Below are 15469 nucleotides of genomic sequence, written 5' to 3'. Positions count from 1 at the left end.
TGCTGGCCCCCTTCATGGCTCCAGCTCAGACATGGCATCTGTCCCAGGACCTTCGCTCCAGCTCTTGCCACCGGGGCACTGACCCCAAAGTATCAGCTTAGTCAGCCCCCTTACATTGCTGCAGCCTGTTCAGTGGAGCCTGCCAGAAAGCCATCTTCCTCCTTCCCGCCAAACTCCCCACTAGTCTAGGACAATGCCTGGCACCAGCACAGGCCAAAGAAGTATTTGTTGAGTGTGTAAGTTTGGGGGAGAAAGGAAAGGGTAGAAGAGAAGGGACCAGGATGGGAGAAGGGCAAGCAGGAGGAAGACAATCGATAAAAACAGAAAAGAGAAGCACAGAAAGAAAAGGCAGGGATCAGCAGAGCGGCCTGCTATGCATCTGCAGAGCTTGAATGAGTCGTCACATCTGCAGCCTTTACCTCCTCTGACGGACTTCCAAACTCGGCCGAGAGCATCGGCAAGTGCAGAGGTAGGAGCCCTCTCTGGAGGCACTTCTGGATCTGAAAGACTATTTTCACGGTTCCTGCCAACTCTTGCTGAAATCTGCTCTTTCCTGCAGGTCACCACAAATACCACTTCTGCCTAGGACTTCCCGGCTTCCAGAACACCCCCACTCCCAGCATCCTCCCCTCCAGGCTCTCTAATGGGCTAGAATCCCTCATCTCTGAACATCCATAGTCTTTGTCGACCCCTCTGAGGTATCTAGGCCCCGTTCAAATCACTGAGTTCCTTGGTGGATGGTGAGCTCCTAGTTGTTGGGACCTTAATCTTATCAGAAAGTTCTAGATCCTTTGTCAGAGTGCCCTGTACACCATAAGGGCTCAGCACAGGCTTTGGTGACATTGACACATAGAAGGAGAAGCAGAAAGAAGTCAGGCTTTGGCAACACATAATCCCAGGTGTGACTCCCTCAGAGGCCACTTAGTGGCTCTGTTGTATCAGAGGGTGCCGTCCACTGTGGGAACAGGGATGACAGGGTTGGTGTGAAGGCTGGTGCCTAGATAGGACTCAGTAAACACCACACCCCAACCCAAGCCGTCACTCCAGCCCATCCCTCCACCCTGCTTGCTTCGCTGGGTCTCTTTGATTTATTCCTCAAATTTCTTACCTGCTACATTTGCCCAAATGAAGTCCCCTGGGCTGGGTTAGCCTGGGCCGCATCACACCCTCGCTGGACAGTCTAACTCACAGGAGCAGAAAGTGCTTCTCAGGATAACAACGGACTCCCCCAGGATGCTCACCCAGTAGGTTCTAAGAAGGCATGTCCCAGATGGCGAGGCCTGACAAACAAGCTTCCAGCAAGATGTTCCCTCCCCTCCTTAATAACAGAGGAGATGAAGATGTAGTAAAACCTTCGCCGTCATCCCTCTATACACAGTTCCACCTGCCAGGTAATGCTGCGTTAGGGAGAGCAGCACTAGCAGCCATTCAGAGCAAAGGGAAATGCGGCAGGTATGGACGTTAATTACGTAGGAGTGCACAGGTGACTGTGTTCTTAAGACATGCGTGAGCATGTTGAGACTGAGAGCCGGCCCACGTGTCGAGCCCACACAGGGCCCTCCTTCTCACACACCTTCCCCACTGCAACAAGAGGGATCAGGCGGGGAGGCGGTGGCTGGCAGGGCCCCGGGTGCCGCCAGTGGAGCCGAGCTCCCAGCCCAGGAGCACCTCATTGCCCAGCTCACATCCTTGCGCTCCGCAGAGAAGGCAAGTTGGCTCTGGCCCACCCAGCGGCCCTATCTGACCAACAGGGAGCCTGAGGCCAGAACTGGGGAGCTGGGGATGCTGAACGGGTGGTGAGATAGCCAAGGACACGCAGTAGGGACAAAGCAACTCCCTTCTCTCTCACCCCACACTGTGACACCTCTCCACATCTCAGCTGGCTTTCAAGGCAAGGTCCCCACAAGAGCCTGAGAATTCAAGGTGGTTGTGGAAGGCAGAGGAGTTTGAAAACCAAGGAAGATCACCTGAAGGTAAGGGCGGGCTGAAGTGTGTGCTGAATGACCAGAACCAAGGGTGTGAGTGTCATCGGGACAGCCCAGCACTCACAGACAGGGCCATCCACAGCAACTGAGCCCCCTCCACTTCACGGAGTGACAGAATCTCGTGGCCTCTGTAGATGCTAGGACCCCTACTCACAGCCACCTGTCAGTGAGTCCCTGGCCTGGGACTGAAATCCCCCAGAGGCAGAAAGCCCCTCATCCCTGGAGCCACTTGTGCCATCTTTGGATGGTGGTGCCGCTGGGACAGTTCTCTCTGTGAACTAGTCAAGCATATCTGAGCGTAAGGGTGAGAGTTCAACAGAGGTGAGCTGCCCCATACCTGCGCCAGGCACCCTGTTGGGAACTAGGATGCACAGCTGAGTCTGGGTCTTGTCTAGCTTGGGGCGGGGGCACCCACGCAGGCCCCTAGCTCAGCTGTGCTTCCAGATGTCTCCTGGGAGCACATGCTGTTATATCGGGATGCATGCGTATTGGTGGGTTAAAACCAGCTGGGCGGGCCAGCACCACGGTGCAGTAGGAACGCGCAGCTCGAGAGAAGCCAGACCCACGTGGCAACCGTGGCTCCAGTTTCCAGCCCAGTCTTCCTGGAGCACTCCTGGCCCATACATGAGTGTCCAAGATCCAATGGCCTGGAGAATTGGAGGGGGGATCATGGCACAGGGAGGGGCCCTGCCATGCACAACCGCATGCTCAGTCATAAATAAAGAAAAAATTAGGTATGCACAGTTTAGGTATAAAACACTCACTTAAATTACATGGAGTACATTGAGGTAATACAATATTCAGTAACAACACGGATGCAGGACCAACAAATGTCATAATGGTTATGTTTCTGGACTCCCACATAGTCGACTATGGTTCGAGCCCTGGACCTGACAATTTAAAACTAACTCTGGGCATGTCTACATGTGTGCCCAAGGTCCTGAGAGAATGGAGAAGGGACTCCAGTGTGGCCATCCCCATGGGGGATGATTTCTCACTTTCTGTCTCTCTGGTGAGCACATGTGCCCCCATAGCAAAAATAACTCTCTCTTCAAACAAACAAACAAAAAACCACAATTGCTAAGATTCAAATAGTCAATAGTGATGTGGTAGTTAAAGCACTGAACTCCCACAGTGGACTGCAGTTCAAGCCCTGGATCTGGTGGTTTACTTTCTCACTTTCTCTCTGTCTTTCTCTGATGAGCACACATGCTCTATAGCAAATTAAAAATAATGCTTAATATAATTAAATTAATCTCAAAAAAAGTAGTCAGTAATGTGTTGGCTGTCTATACTTTCACTCAATTTTCTCGAGACTTAGCTCAGACATCACCTTTTCTCAAGACTTAGCTCAGACATCACCTCTTTTAAGAGGCGCTGGCTACTTCCAGGCTGTACCCGTTGTCCCTTCTCAGTATCCCCTTAGCACTAGCCCTCTCTCAGCTGGGGCACCGATATCATAGAGGTCATGTTTCATGGCAGACAAGACCCCTCCACGTCCAGGCAGACAGAGCAGGTCCTCAGCCGTGTTCGATGAACCGAATCTGAGCCTTCGTTCTGCTGCCAGTCTTCACGGCAAGCCCCTGGGCTGGCTTTCTCTCCTGTCTGCGCTCTCACAATGGGCCTGGGGTGGGTGAGCTGGGACCTCAGAAAGGAGGGAAGCTTACTTACCCGGAGACCTTGCAAACCAGGCGGTCCATCCTTGCCTTCTGGGCCCATCAGACCCTTCGGGAAAGTGACAAAGAGGGAAAAAATAGACATAACAGTCAGTGCAGGGTTCAACAGTGCAGATCTGCTTCCTTCTCACTCTCGCTAGGTAGAAAAATGACCCCACTTCGTTGGGAACAGCGGGAGGTCGGGAAGGAAATAGCATCGCATTCTCTCCTAGTAGCTTCAAAACATGCACATGTACTTGGCCTAAGTAAGTATGCAGACAGTGGAGATGTGGCAGCACCACTGTGTCTACAGATGAGGACGGCAAGGGTCAAATGGCTTGCACTAATGGTCTACAAGCAGCACACAGGGATGTCATCCAGGGACCAGCAGATGGTGCAATGGTTACATCACTGGACACCCACAGTCAAATGCAGTTCGTGTCCTGGACCCGGTGGCTTAAAACTTATGCAAGGCACATGTGTGTGTGCATGCCCAAAATTCCCAAAGAAGAATGGAAGACAAGGGACTATGGCATGGCCATCCCCTCTGGGGAGTGATTTCTGCTGTCTGTCTCTCTTTCTAGGCAGTGCATGCACCCTACAGTAAAAATTTCTTGTAAAAAAAAAAATTCTTCTGAATCCACGTGTCTTTGACTCTAAGGCCAGCGCCCTTTGCCTGTAGCCTCCCAGCTCGGGTAATCTGACTCTCCGAGAGTAAAAGGTAAAAAATATGATAGTCAAGGCAAATAAATGAACACACTGTCTAGGAAAGAGCCCTGTCAGTTAAACAAAGAACACCGATGCAGGGAGGGGTTAGGCCGAGCTCACCCAAACCCCGCCTGCTTCACCCTGCCTGGTTTCTGTCGTGTGGGTGCAGAGCAGACTCGGCACTGTGGGCCTTGTGACCTCGTCTCTGAGGTGGGGATGGCACAGCCCCTCAGAGCACATGCGGAATGGGAACGGAGGCAGTGACACCGTGCCCAGGCCTCCTGACAGGACTCTGATGCCCAAATGGTGCACGGAACCACGGGGCAGGAGAAACTCCTGACACAGGCACCGACTCAGTCACCACTCTGAACTGTAGCCAGAAGCTCTCTGTGCTCCAATCTCCTCACTTTCAATAAATATTACCATCAAACTAAGCTACGCTTGCCAAGTTCTGCATAACTATTAAGTGACCAAGCTGTGTTCGGGTCCAGGATCTTCCTCTTTCTAACACCACATCAATGAATAACAAACAGACAAACTGCAGCAAAGGAGAGACCCTCCCTGCTGCGGGAGGAGGTTCTGTGGAGCCCAGCACACAGCAAGAAGCCCCTGCCACAGAGGGTTTCCTTTCCACACCGAGCCGCCCAGCCGGCGCTGCAGCCTCTCCACCACACATCGGTAGCACGACCAGGGCCTGTCTCCTCTTGGGAAAGGACAAAAGATGTCCCCATTTGGATGCAGAATGCTGCGCATGGTTTCCATTTGGAGAGCGGGACATATTTTCCTCTCTCTGGGATTGCTGAACACAAACTCAAAATTTTCCATTCGCGACAGAAGTCACCGAAGCCAGCCTCTCGATTGATTCCATCCAATGAATATTTAGGAAGTAGCTGCTCTGCAAAAACCCTGAGCTAGGTGCTGCTGGGGTTTCAAAAGAAGACAGAAATGACACCCGATGCCAGCACTGGGTTGATCAGGCTCCACGGAACACGGTTTCGTACGTCAGTTTCTCTAAGCTTCCTAGCACATTTGTTTAGCGGAGCACGATCATGACTTCTAAATCAGAGATGGACTGGACGACAACCAGGCTAAGCGGTGTCACTGGAGACACAGGACGACTTGGTGGCAGAATCTGGATCCTAGTTCTAAGGACCACCTGGCTCTATTGTTCTTCCTGAGTTCACACCACAGGCTGGTCCCACTCCAGTGCCCCTCTCGATACCTGCTCTATAGGCCATTCCCCTGCCAGCACATGTCAGAGCCCCACCGCGTGGTAAGTCTTGCAGATTTAGAGATGGGACAGACACTGGCCTTGAGTCTGAGAATGACACGGTCTTGAATCTTTCCTTAATGCATCCCCTTTAACAATGCCTTTTGCCAGGCTGTTTGCGTGATGAATTCTGCCCCAAACGGGCATTGTACTGAATCCTGCTGCACCATGGCACCGTCCAGAGAGAACCTAGCACATGGACAACTGGGTGGACACCAGGCTTGAGGCCTTCTGTGGTAGAGTGTAGGGAGGCTCAAGGCCTATCCCACGCCCAGAGTGACAGATGGTAGACATGACACGTGCAGGAATTCCCCACTAGTCATCTTTCTTTCTTTCTTTCTTTCCTCCTTCCTTCCTTCCTTCCTTCCTTCCTTCCTTCCTTCCTTCCTTCCTTCCTTCCTTCCTTCCTTCCTTCCTTTATAACGTGCACATGCTCACCAGAGAGAGAGAGGGAAAGTGAGAAACCACCCCTCAGCGGAATGGCCATGCTGCAATCCTTCCTCCTCCATTCTCCTCTTGGAATTGTGGGCACACACGCACACATGCCCAGCATGATCCTCAAGGCACCAGGTCTGGGACATGAATCACAAAATTGGTCACGTGGGATCCAATGCCCTAACCTACCTGCCACCTGCTGGCCCAATGGTTTCCTTTTAAAAATATCTTCCTCATAGACCACAAGATTGGTCCGTGTGTCATTCGCCAACACATTTCAGTCTTAATATTTTGCTTGATATGAAGTAGATGGCCCCGAATGGTAGAGATTTCTTCCTCTCTCCTTCCCTCATGTATCCTAGTGAAATCTGCATCACTGGTGAGGACTGCCAAACATTCTGGGCCCAGAAAGAGGCCAAGAAAGGTGCCTCATGATGAAGCAGAGATGGGCATCTTCAGCTCTGCACTCCTTACTGAGAGCCGCAGAGTATAGTAACTCCCCTCACACAGCTTGGAGGAAGTGCTGCCGCATCGCGCACTCAGCCACGTGCGTGGGCTGCCCAGCCCACAGCCTGGGCTCAGAGGTCACCGGGACTTCTTGACAGCTGTGTGGCTTTGTGCAAGCACTCAATGTCTGCACCAATGTCCTTGCTGGTAAAAGATGAAAAATAAACCTCCAGCCTTGCAGACATAAAATACATATATTTGTATATGAAAATACGAGGGGACCGCAAAAAGTGCATGGAAAATGAAATTAAGGTAAGAGTATATTTTGGTGTAAAAATATTGGAATCATCCATGTTTTTTTCACGACACATGGATGTTCAAAGACCTCTCGTATAGCCCACTAGGCACATTCATACCTGCCGGTGGGGGGCTGAGATACGGAGCCTGAATGCACAGGGAGCCTCCGATTAGGAGCACACTGCCCCCTGCTTACCAGTTCACATCGGTGGTTATGACCGTGTGGGCAGCTCTGGACACTGAGCCTCGGCGAGGTCAGAGGCAGAAGGTAGCATGTCTAACCCCAAATCTCTCCTACAAAACTGTCCTGGCTAAATGAGAATTAAACATCATCTAAGTGCTTGCTCGTTTTCTGCCTGAGTAAGATGATACAACCTCATCCTAAAGAGGAACGGGCTTCAATAGGTGGGATACGAATCTGACTTGTGGCTGTTGATAAGCCAGAGTTGTCTCATTGCCTTCAGTGAAATAGAGTAACTTGAAAGGGGCATGCCGTGCTGCTGGGAGAAGCATCTTTAAAGTGAGAACCTGTGGGGACCAGCAGTTGGCGTAATGGCTGTGTCGCTGGACTCCCATGTAGTCGATCGCGGTTCGAGGCCCAGAACAGGTGGCTTAAAACTCACGCCGGGTGCATGTGCATGCGTGCCCAAGATCCCGAGAGGAGAATGGAGGAGAAGGGATTGCGGTGTGGTCATCCCCCCTGGGAGGTGATTTCTTGCTTTCTGTCTCTCTGTCTCTCTCTGTCTTTCTGGCGAGTGCACGCACCCTATAGCGAAAACCTCTCAAAAAAAAAAAAAAGAGAGAGAGTGAACCTGTGGAGTTTACTGTCCTTAATCCTCGGAACCTGAGCTCAGCCCCCAAATCTCACAGGGGCTCTTTGAATGGTCTTTCCTCAAGTGGTTATTTACATATTATTACAGAGGGTAAGCCAAAGGCCGAAGTGCCCCAAGCCCCTGCAAGGTTAGTCCCCTCAGAAACATGGGAGAGCCGATGTGCACGGCGAGTGGTTAATCGGCACTGGTGTCTGCTGTGCTCACTCTGTTTTGTCTGAAGGGAAACTAACACAACCAGACTGAATGCCCAGAAGCCACAACCATGGCCCATGTAGATGGGGGCTCTGAAGGCCACTGCCAGGCTGCAGTTCCAGCTCCACACTGTAGACCTGGTGACCTGTGGCAGGGAGCAGCTTCTTCTCAAGGCTGTGTCCTCCCGTGGAGGATGGTGTTGACAGCAGCATCTGGCACCCAGGGGATGTGAGGGTTCCAAGATATCACCGTGCTCGGCAGACAGTACGGTTATTGCTGTGCAGACCCGGGGGGTTCAAAGCAGGGCTGGGCTTGGGAGGATGACTTACTGGAGCCCCTGGGGGCCCGGGTGGGCCCTGGTGACCTCTAGGTCCTGGAGCTCCCTGGTGATGCAAAAAAAACACACTCATTACTCACCACTGCCCCCTCCACATTACGGGAACCACCAGAGCCCTTTCCTGACCACAGTTTACTTCCTGAGATCTCAGGAGATGCCCACAGAAACAGGTGCAGTATTGGCACTCCTGGCAACAAGCCACCTGGATGCATCTCTGAAAGGTGCCATGTGGGCCCCACCCACGGCATGGCTCTTCTACCACTGCTACCCCCTGAGTCCCATGGTGGAAGAGCCTGCACCCTCTTACCTGCTCTCCCTTCAGGCCCTCTCTCTGCACCTGGGAGACAAACCAGGCATTAGCAAAGGTGTTGACAGCATTCCCTCCACAATGTCAGCCTGCCTCAGCTTATCAAGGCTTTCACAGAGAGCTACATGCAGGTGTCTGCGGCTTTCCTCCGACTTACCCCATTTTCAGTGTCGAGAGCTTCTATCTGACCAGTGTTATTAGAAGGTTCTGCCTTACTTTTACAGGTAAGGACTCCTCCAACATCTACCACGTGTAAGTCTGCAATCCCAACCACTGGTGACTCACCACAGAGCCCGGCACACCAGGTGGCCCTGCAGGTCCCACGTCGCCCTGTGTGGAAATATCAAGCATCCCCGTGGTTACTTGTTGCCACCTTCCTCTGCCGTTCTCCTCCCCACATTAAGAAGCAGGCACCACTTCCTGCTCTGTGCTCTGTGACAGGTCTGGCAGTCAGGCCCGGGTTTACTCCCTCCTGTTACAGTCTTTAAGCTTCTGCTTCTCGGTCTCATCTTAGCAACAAGATCACGGTCTTCTTGAGGGTAGGTTTGTGCACACTCAGCCCAGTCTAACTGGTGCTCCATAATCACCTCGTGGCTTTTCTCAACCACCGGCTTCCTGACAGCAGCCTACGGTCCACTACTCAGTGAGCACACTTCTACAAGGCACTGTGCTGGGCACGGGAAAGACAACGAGATCTTTGGCATGTCCCTGTGGCAGGCGTGGTTAACTCTTCTACCCTGTGATACTACCTTTCCTATCCTGTTTTTAAGGCTTATTTATTTATGTCTTCTATTAGCAAGACAGACAGACAGACAGGCATCCCCCTTATCACGCTATGATCTACCCAGCTTCAGCCAGCTATAGACATAGTACACACACAGGCACGCTCACCAGGTTCTGGACGGGAACCTAGACCTTCCCGTGGGGGTCATTCTCAGAATGTTCTGCTACTGTTCCACCAATATCTGTTCCCCTTCCTATCTTAGAGATGAGGACACTGAGGCACATCAATGTTTAATCACCCGTTCAAGGTCAAAAATATGTAAATAGAGGGACCAGCAGATGGCGTAATGGTTACATCGCTGGGCTCCCATGTAGTCGACTGCAGTTTGAGTCTTGGATCTGGCGGCTTAAAACTCACAGCTGATGCATGTGCATGCATGCTGAAGATGCCGAGAGGAGAATGGAGGAGAAGGGACTGTGGCATAACCATTCCCCCAGAGGGTGATTTCTCACTATCTCTGTCTCTCCAGCAAGCACACGCACCCTACAGCAAAAATCTCTCTTAAAAATACATAAATAGAATAAAAATCTTTCACAGAGTCATCTTCTATTAGATGGGTGACGCATTTTTTGCAATGATCAGTTCTGGCCACTGTGCGGGCCAGCTGCGATGAAGCCTGCAGCAGTCCCTATCTCCTGGTACTCACCCTTGTATGGTGACTTCCCTGTGCCCATTTTCATCTATGTGACTAACAGCAGCAATAGCAAAAGTGGAGGTACGTGACTGTCCATGTTAGGTTATAAAAATGACCATGGCTTTCATTTTGGGTTCCCTCATCCCTGCTCACTCTTAGGGGACCCTGGAGATAACTGCACCCCACCTGACAGGGTGGCTACAATCCCAGGAAACACCCTGAGACCAACAATTCACTCATGCTGTTCCCACCATATTCCTGCCCTCAGAAACCATGTGAGCTGATACATGATTGCTATTTAAGCTGCTGAAGGTCAGGATGACTTGTTACACAGCATAGATAACTAGTACAACCATGAAGTCAGTTCAGTAAAAATTCTTAATTTGGCCCTAGAAATGCATCCCCTGATGTCTAGACCTGTAGCACATCACTAGATGGACAGGGACATGCTATGAACTTGGGCTTTGGATGATGATTTAATCCACTGTGGGGTCTTGAGCACCTGCTCTAATTTTCAGGGTCTTAAACTCCCTCATTTGTAGAGCAAAGATGTTTAAAAGATCATTGGGACCAGCAGCTGTCGTAAAGGCTATGTTGCTGGATTCCCATGTAGTCGACCATGGTTCAAGTCCCAGAGCTAGTGGCTTAAACTCATGCTGAGCGTGTGTGCGTGCATGCCCAAGATCCCGAGAGGAGAATGGAGGAAGGAAGAGGGATTGTGGCGTGGCCATCCCCCCTGGGGGGTGATTTCTCGCTTTCTGTCTCTCTGTCTCTCTCTGTCTGGCAAGCGCACGCACCCTATAGCAAGAAATAAAAAAAAATAAAAAAAAAACCTCTCCAAAAAAAAAAAAAAAGATCATCTCTATCATTCCAATAACTTCCTCAAAGATTGCATAATGTCTGATTGCCTCAATGACACTTCTCAGAATGAGAGGAGAGGAGCCCTATCACCTGGAGCCTCTGGTTTCTTAGCTATTCAAGCAACGACAACAAAAATAGTATCCTGGTCATTGGCCTCGTCTTTCCAACTCTGCTGCACTGATCATTCTAAGCAATGACAGATAGCTTGGCAGTCCCCCATCTGAGGGGCAAAATCAAATCTACGAATGAGGCAGAAGGCTCTAATTTATAACGCTCACACAGACACACTCAGGGACGGCAGCAGGAAAGGGTCATCACCCAGGTATAAACTGCACAAAGCTTCTGACTTGAAATAAACTACTTATTTTAGAATTTAGCACCCCCTGTCAGGGAACTGCAAGAGCATGTTAAAATCCTGACACCAGAATAATATAACAATGTAAATCTCAACTCTAAAAATACTTAGAAGGAGAACAAATAATTAACTCAGCTAGAACCGAAGCTCAAGTGAGCAGGTTTGTAAGACATTAACAACCTCCAGTTCCCGCTCCTAAGCTGAGGTTGTTTTCCAGCTCGTGAGTCTATTTATTTATTTATAGCGTACCCTGCCTGCTTCTACAGCAAGTCAGAGTGGCCTTTCCCTTCCCTTCACTTTCGGCCTATCTGGGAATGAGTCCGAGTCTGACAGTGACCTTCGCCCAAACTCTGTGAAAAGCCTCTTGAGAAGTGACGTTCCCTGGCCTGGCCCTTCTCAGCTGGGCTGGGGCCGCTTCTCTGATCCTCCTCTCCCTGGTTGTCCTCTACCAGATGCCTGATGTCTCCTGAGGGCCTGTCTAGAAATCTGGAAGAAGGGCTTTCTTTGTCCTCAAACACAGGGCTGTGTCTTATCATCCCTTCTACTGCAATCCAAATCTGACGTCACACCTTCTCGTTTTCCCTCTCCATGTCTCCACGACTTCTCTGTTGGAGTCAAACTGGTCTGTCGTGTGGATAAGCCATTTTCTGGCCTGCTCCTGAGGCAGCACAATAAATATTTCTAAACAAACGATTAAGCGATGGTACATTCATACCATAGAACACTAAGAGGTCATCTGAGTAATGACTGTGGTGAGTATTTAAGAAAATAGTCACAAGCTTTTGATGCAATGTTTATGACGAAATGTTCTCCTGAATGCTTGGGTGGGTTATTACTTTCACGTATGTGTTCAAAAGCACTTCACAATTTGCAAGGAACTTTTACACGCAGATATTTCAGTTGAGATATAGAAATTCTAAGCAGCATTATTTAGTTGTCTTTTTAAATTAAATTAAAATTTTATTATTTTTATACATTCAGTCACATATATCACTCAGCTTGTAATGTGAGTGTTCCATCATGAATCCATTTCTCCCCAGTCCAGTTGGGAATACTATACACCTTATCAACAGATGATAACCCATTCCTTTGTCCCATAAATGTCTTGCCTCTCTATTTTTCTCCTAATGTCGTTCCTCGGACTCTCTTTCTTCTCCCACCCTCTTCCCACAGGATATTTGCTATCTATCACCGTTTTATGGAAAGTTTTTCTAAAATGTTATAGATGATCAATATGACAGGATACAACCTTCAACTTGTTTATTAAATGCCCAGTACATTTTTAGGATTCTTATTCTGACAAAGAAAAAATATGTAAAATATTGGAGAGGACAGAGAAGGCCAAAAGGAGGAAGAGGAAAAGAGGAATTTGTAAGGTAATTTTTGTATTCATTCATAGCCTTTCCTAGTCTAAAAAGCATTTCAAGTAGTGTAAGATTTTAATACACCTGGATATTACATAAGAGAATGTAATATTTTGTAATGTTTTTGTTGCTGTTTTTTTTTGTTGTTGTTGTTGTTTGTTTGTTTGTGTTTTTAAAGAATTCTTATTCCTAAAGGTGGAGAAATGGTTTAAATAGAATAGCCAGAAGTTCTACTTCTCTGCGTTCCTGACTCCCAGCTCACGTCCTCTGTGTGCAATTCTCTCCCAGACCCCACACTGCCCCCTTCTCCCGGGGCCTGGTTTATTCGGGAGGGCAGTTCTCGCACCTGCTTGCCCAGAGCCCAGAGCCATTGGTAACCGTGTGGTTTGGCTTACCTTCTCTCCCTGGGGCCCTGCTGCACCAGGAAGGCCAGGTCTTCCCTGTAGGAAAGAGAGGAAAAGCAGATTAGAGCAGGCACTCGGGATACAGCACTGAGTGGAGCGGCAAGGGCAGCTCGGAAGCTGTGGGCGACTTTCCTTCAGACGCCAAAGTCCTCTAGATCAGGCCTCTGGGCTGTGCTTATTGCTAGGATGTCCATCGACTGACCTACATGCCACGCCTCCATGACTTCTTGGCTGGAGTCACACTGCTCTGCAGTGTGGATAACCCATTTCAAGGAGAAATGATGACTTCCTTAGGGATATTGGGATACATTGTAGAGAATCTGGGCAAAAGGTAGAAGCAAAAGTAACCAAGCTCTTCCTTGGGTCCAGGAGGTGTAGAGGGGGTGCCTCAGAGTCATTTGGAAATCCTTAGAGATCTGAGGAGTAAGGCATGTCCAGGCTTGAGGGACGAGAAAAAGGGCTGCCCAGGCTCTGGCCAGGATTTGTTGATGCCTAAGGGAAACTGAGGTGCCAGAAACCTGGGAAGGGGGTGTTGAAAACACACCCCTCCTCTTCAGGGCCACCTTCCAAGAGTGGCCAGGAAGAAGGGCTGAGTATGTAAAGATCCCATGGGGAAGTGCACTGAAGCCCAAGAGCTGCTTCCCACGGAGCCCTCATGTCAGTCTCACAGAAACAAGGAAGGTTCTGGAAGGCAGCTGGATAGTCAGCATTCATCCCATTGACAGGGTGACATTTTGTAGGAAAGTATCATTAGAGATGCACAGAATGATGCACGAGCACCTCATCCCTTTTTACTGATACCAACGATCTCCACAGACCTACAGCCTCCATGGTGCTCACTTCCTCTGCACCCTCGGGCTCTCCTCTGCTGCCCTCCTGCCAAATAATTACTCTTCCTGGCTGTCACCACGCGGGCTCTTCCACTGCTGAGAGCCTGGCCTGCCACAGAGGCAGCACAATAATATTTCTTAGCAAATAATTAAGCGATGGTACATTCATAGAACACTGAGAGGTCATTGAGTAATGATGACATGGTGAATAGTTAAGAAAATAGTCACATGTTTATGATGTAATGTTGAGGGAAGGGAAAATAAACAGAGAAGTATTTGTAAGTGACAATAAATATATTGATAAATCCAGATATTATTTCTAGGTTTAAGTAAATTTAATTTATATTAAAATAGCACATTTAAATTAACATATGCATTATAATTAATTTATAGTGAATATACTTTATATATGTGATTTGCCATTTTATCCAAGGATTCAAATTTATACTTATGTAACTGTATTAATTGAATAATATATCGATATGTTAAATTATACTATTCAAGATGATGAGTATTTTCCTAATTGTCTTCAATATGGATGTATGATTTTAGGGTTTATTTCAGTTTTGCTTTTAACCACACACACGCACACACACACACACACACGCACACGCACACGCAAACACACACACACACAGACATTTAGGTTTTAGCCATAGCATGTGTGCACTTGCCTTGGAGAGACAGAGAGAGAGAGGGAAGATGAGAAATGAGAAATCACCCCCCAGGAGGGACGGCCACATCACAACCCCATCTCTTCCATCCTCTTCCTGGGACTTTGGGCACACACAGACACACCCCCAGATTCTATTTTTTCTTTTTTTTTTGTGATAGGACGTGTGTGCTCACTGGAGAAATCACCCACCTAGGGTGGATGGTCAAGCCACCATCCCTTCTCCTTCATTATCCTTTTGGAATTTTGGATGGGCATGCACATGAGCGTGACATGATTTTTAAGCTGCTGGGTCTAGAACTTGAACTGTGGTCAGCCATATTGGAATCCAGTACCTTAACCATCATGCCACCTGCTGCCTCCCTTCCCCCATGTGACTTTCAAGTTGCCAGGTCTGGGACTTGAACAGTAGTCAGCCATGTGGCAGCCCAGTGCCTTAACCACCACACCACCTTCTGGCCCCTGCTTATATATTAAATTTAGTTACTTTTGGAATAGATAATACTTTCACATGGGTCAATATTTAAGGGTGTTTTTCTCCTACCCCATCCAACAGCCCTCTAAAGTATTCTTCCAAGATAGGCAAGTAACCAGGTTATCATTTTCTTGCCTGCCCTTCCAGGGATTATCCAAGTCTATAAATACATTTCCCCACACTATTCTCATTTTTCTTATTTCCACGTAACAGTCTACCTTACAGAAGTCCATATCAGATCATTGAGCAAGTGATTAAGTTATGGCACATGCACGACCTCCTATTACTCCTACTCAATGCATCCTGATTTATCCAACTTGCCAGTGAGCATTTCAGTTGGTTCTAATCTTCCACTCTGCACCAGACTGCCCTGTGCCTCTATGCATATTCACTTCACAGGTGTGCACATTAGACATATTCCTTTACATTCATGATGCACGTCCCGTCATGCAGTGTAACATGGATTTAATGTGTGTGCTCTGCGAGCCCCAGTGCTGACATGGAGGAGTCAGTGCGTGGCCAGAGGCTGGGGACTAGTTGCTGAGCCTCCTGGAGACACTTGTCATTCCTGTCCCCTGACAAACCCCAGCCCCCAGTGCCAACCCCCATTTACCTGCATTCCT

The 15469-nt window shown here is 49.0% G+C and overlaps 1 protein-coding gene across 1 annotated transcript in view; it reads right to left on the bottom strand.

Annotated features, from left to right (window-relative positions):
• COL22A1 (collagen type XXII alpha 1 chain) overlaps positions 1–15469 on the bottom strand; it is a 272600-nt gene that overhangs the window by 153265 nt on the left and 103866 nt on the right. The window contains exons 18-22 of the mRNA XM_027773278.1: positions 12860–12907; positions 8752–8796; positions 8467–8496; positions 8152–8205; positions 3657–3710 (exon numbers count right to left, since the gene is read on the bottom strand). Of these exons, the coding sequence (XP_027629079.1) occupies positions 3657–3710; positions 8152–8205; positions 8467–8496; positions 8752–8796; positions 12860–12907 (231 nt within the window). The remainder of the gene's footprint in view (positions 1–3656; positions 3711–8151; positions 8206–8466; positions 8497–8751; positions 8797–12859; positions 12908–15469) is intronic.

This window comes from Tupaia chinensis, unplaced genomic scaffold, assembly GCF_000334495.1.
Source record: "Tupaia chinensis unplaced genomic scaffold, TupChi_1.0 Scaffold000335_1, whole genome shotgun sequence".
Lineage (NCBI taxonomy): Eukaryota > Metazoa > Chordata > Mammalia > Scandentia > Tupaiidae > Tupaia > Tupaia belangeri.
The sequence above is the reverse complement of the archived record's forward strand: the minus strand, read 5'-3'. Positions and strand labels throughout refer to the sequence as shown.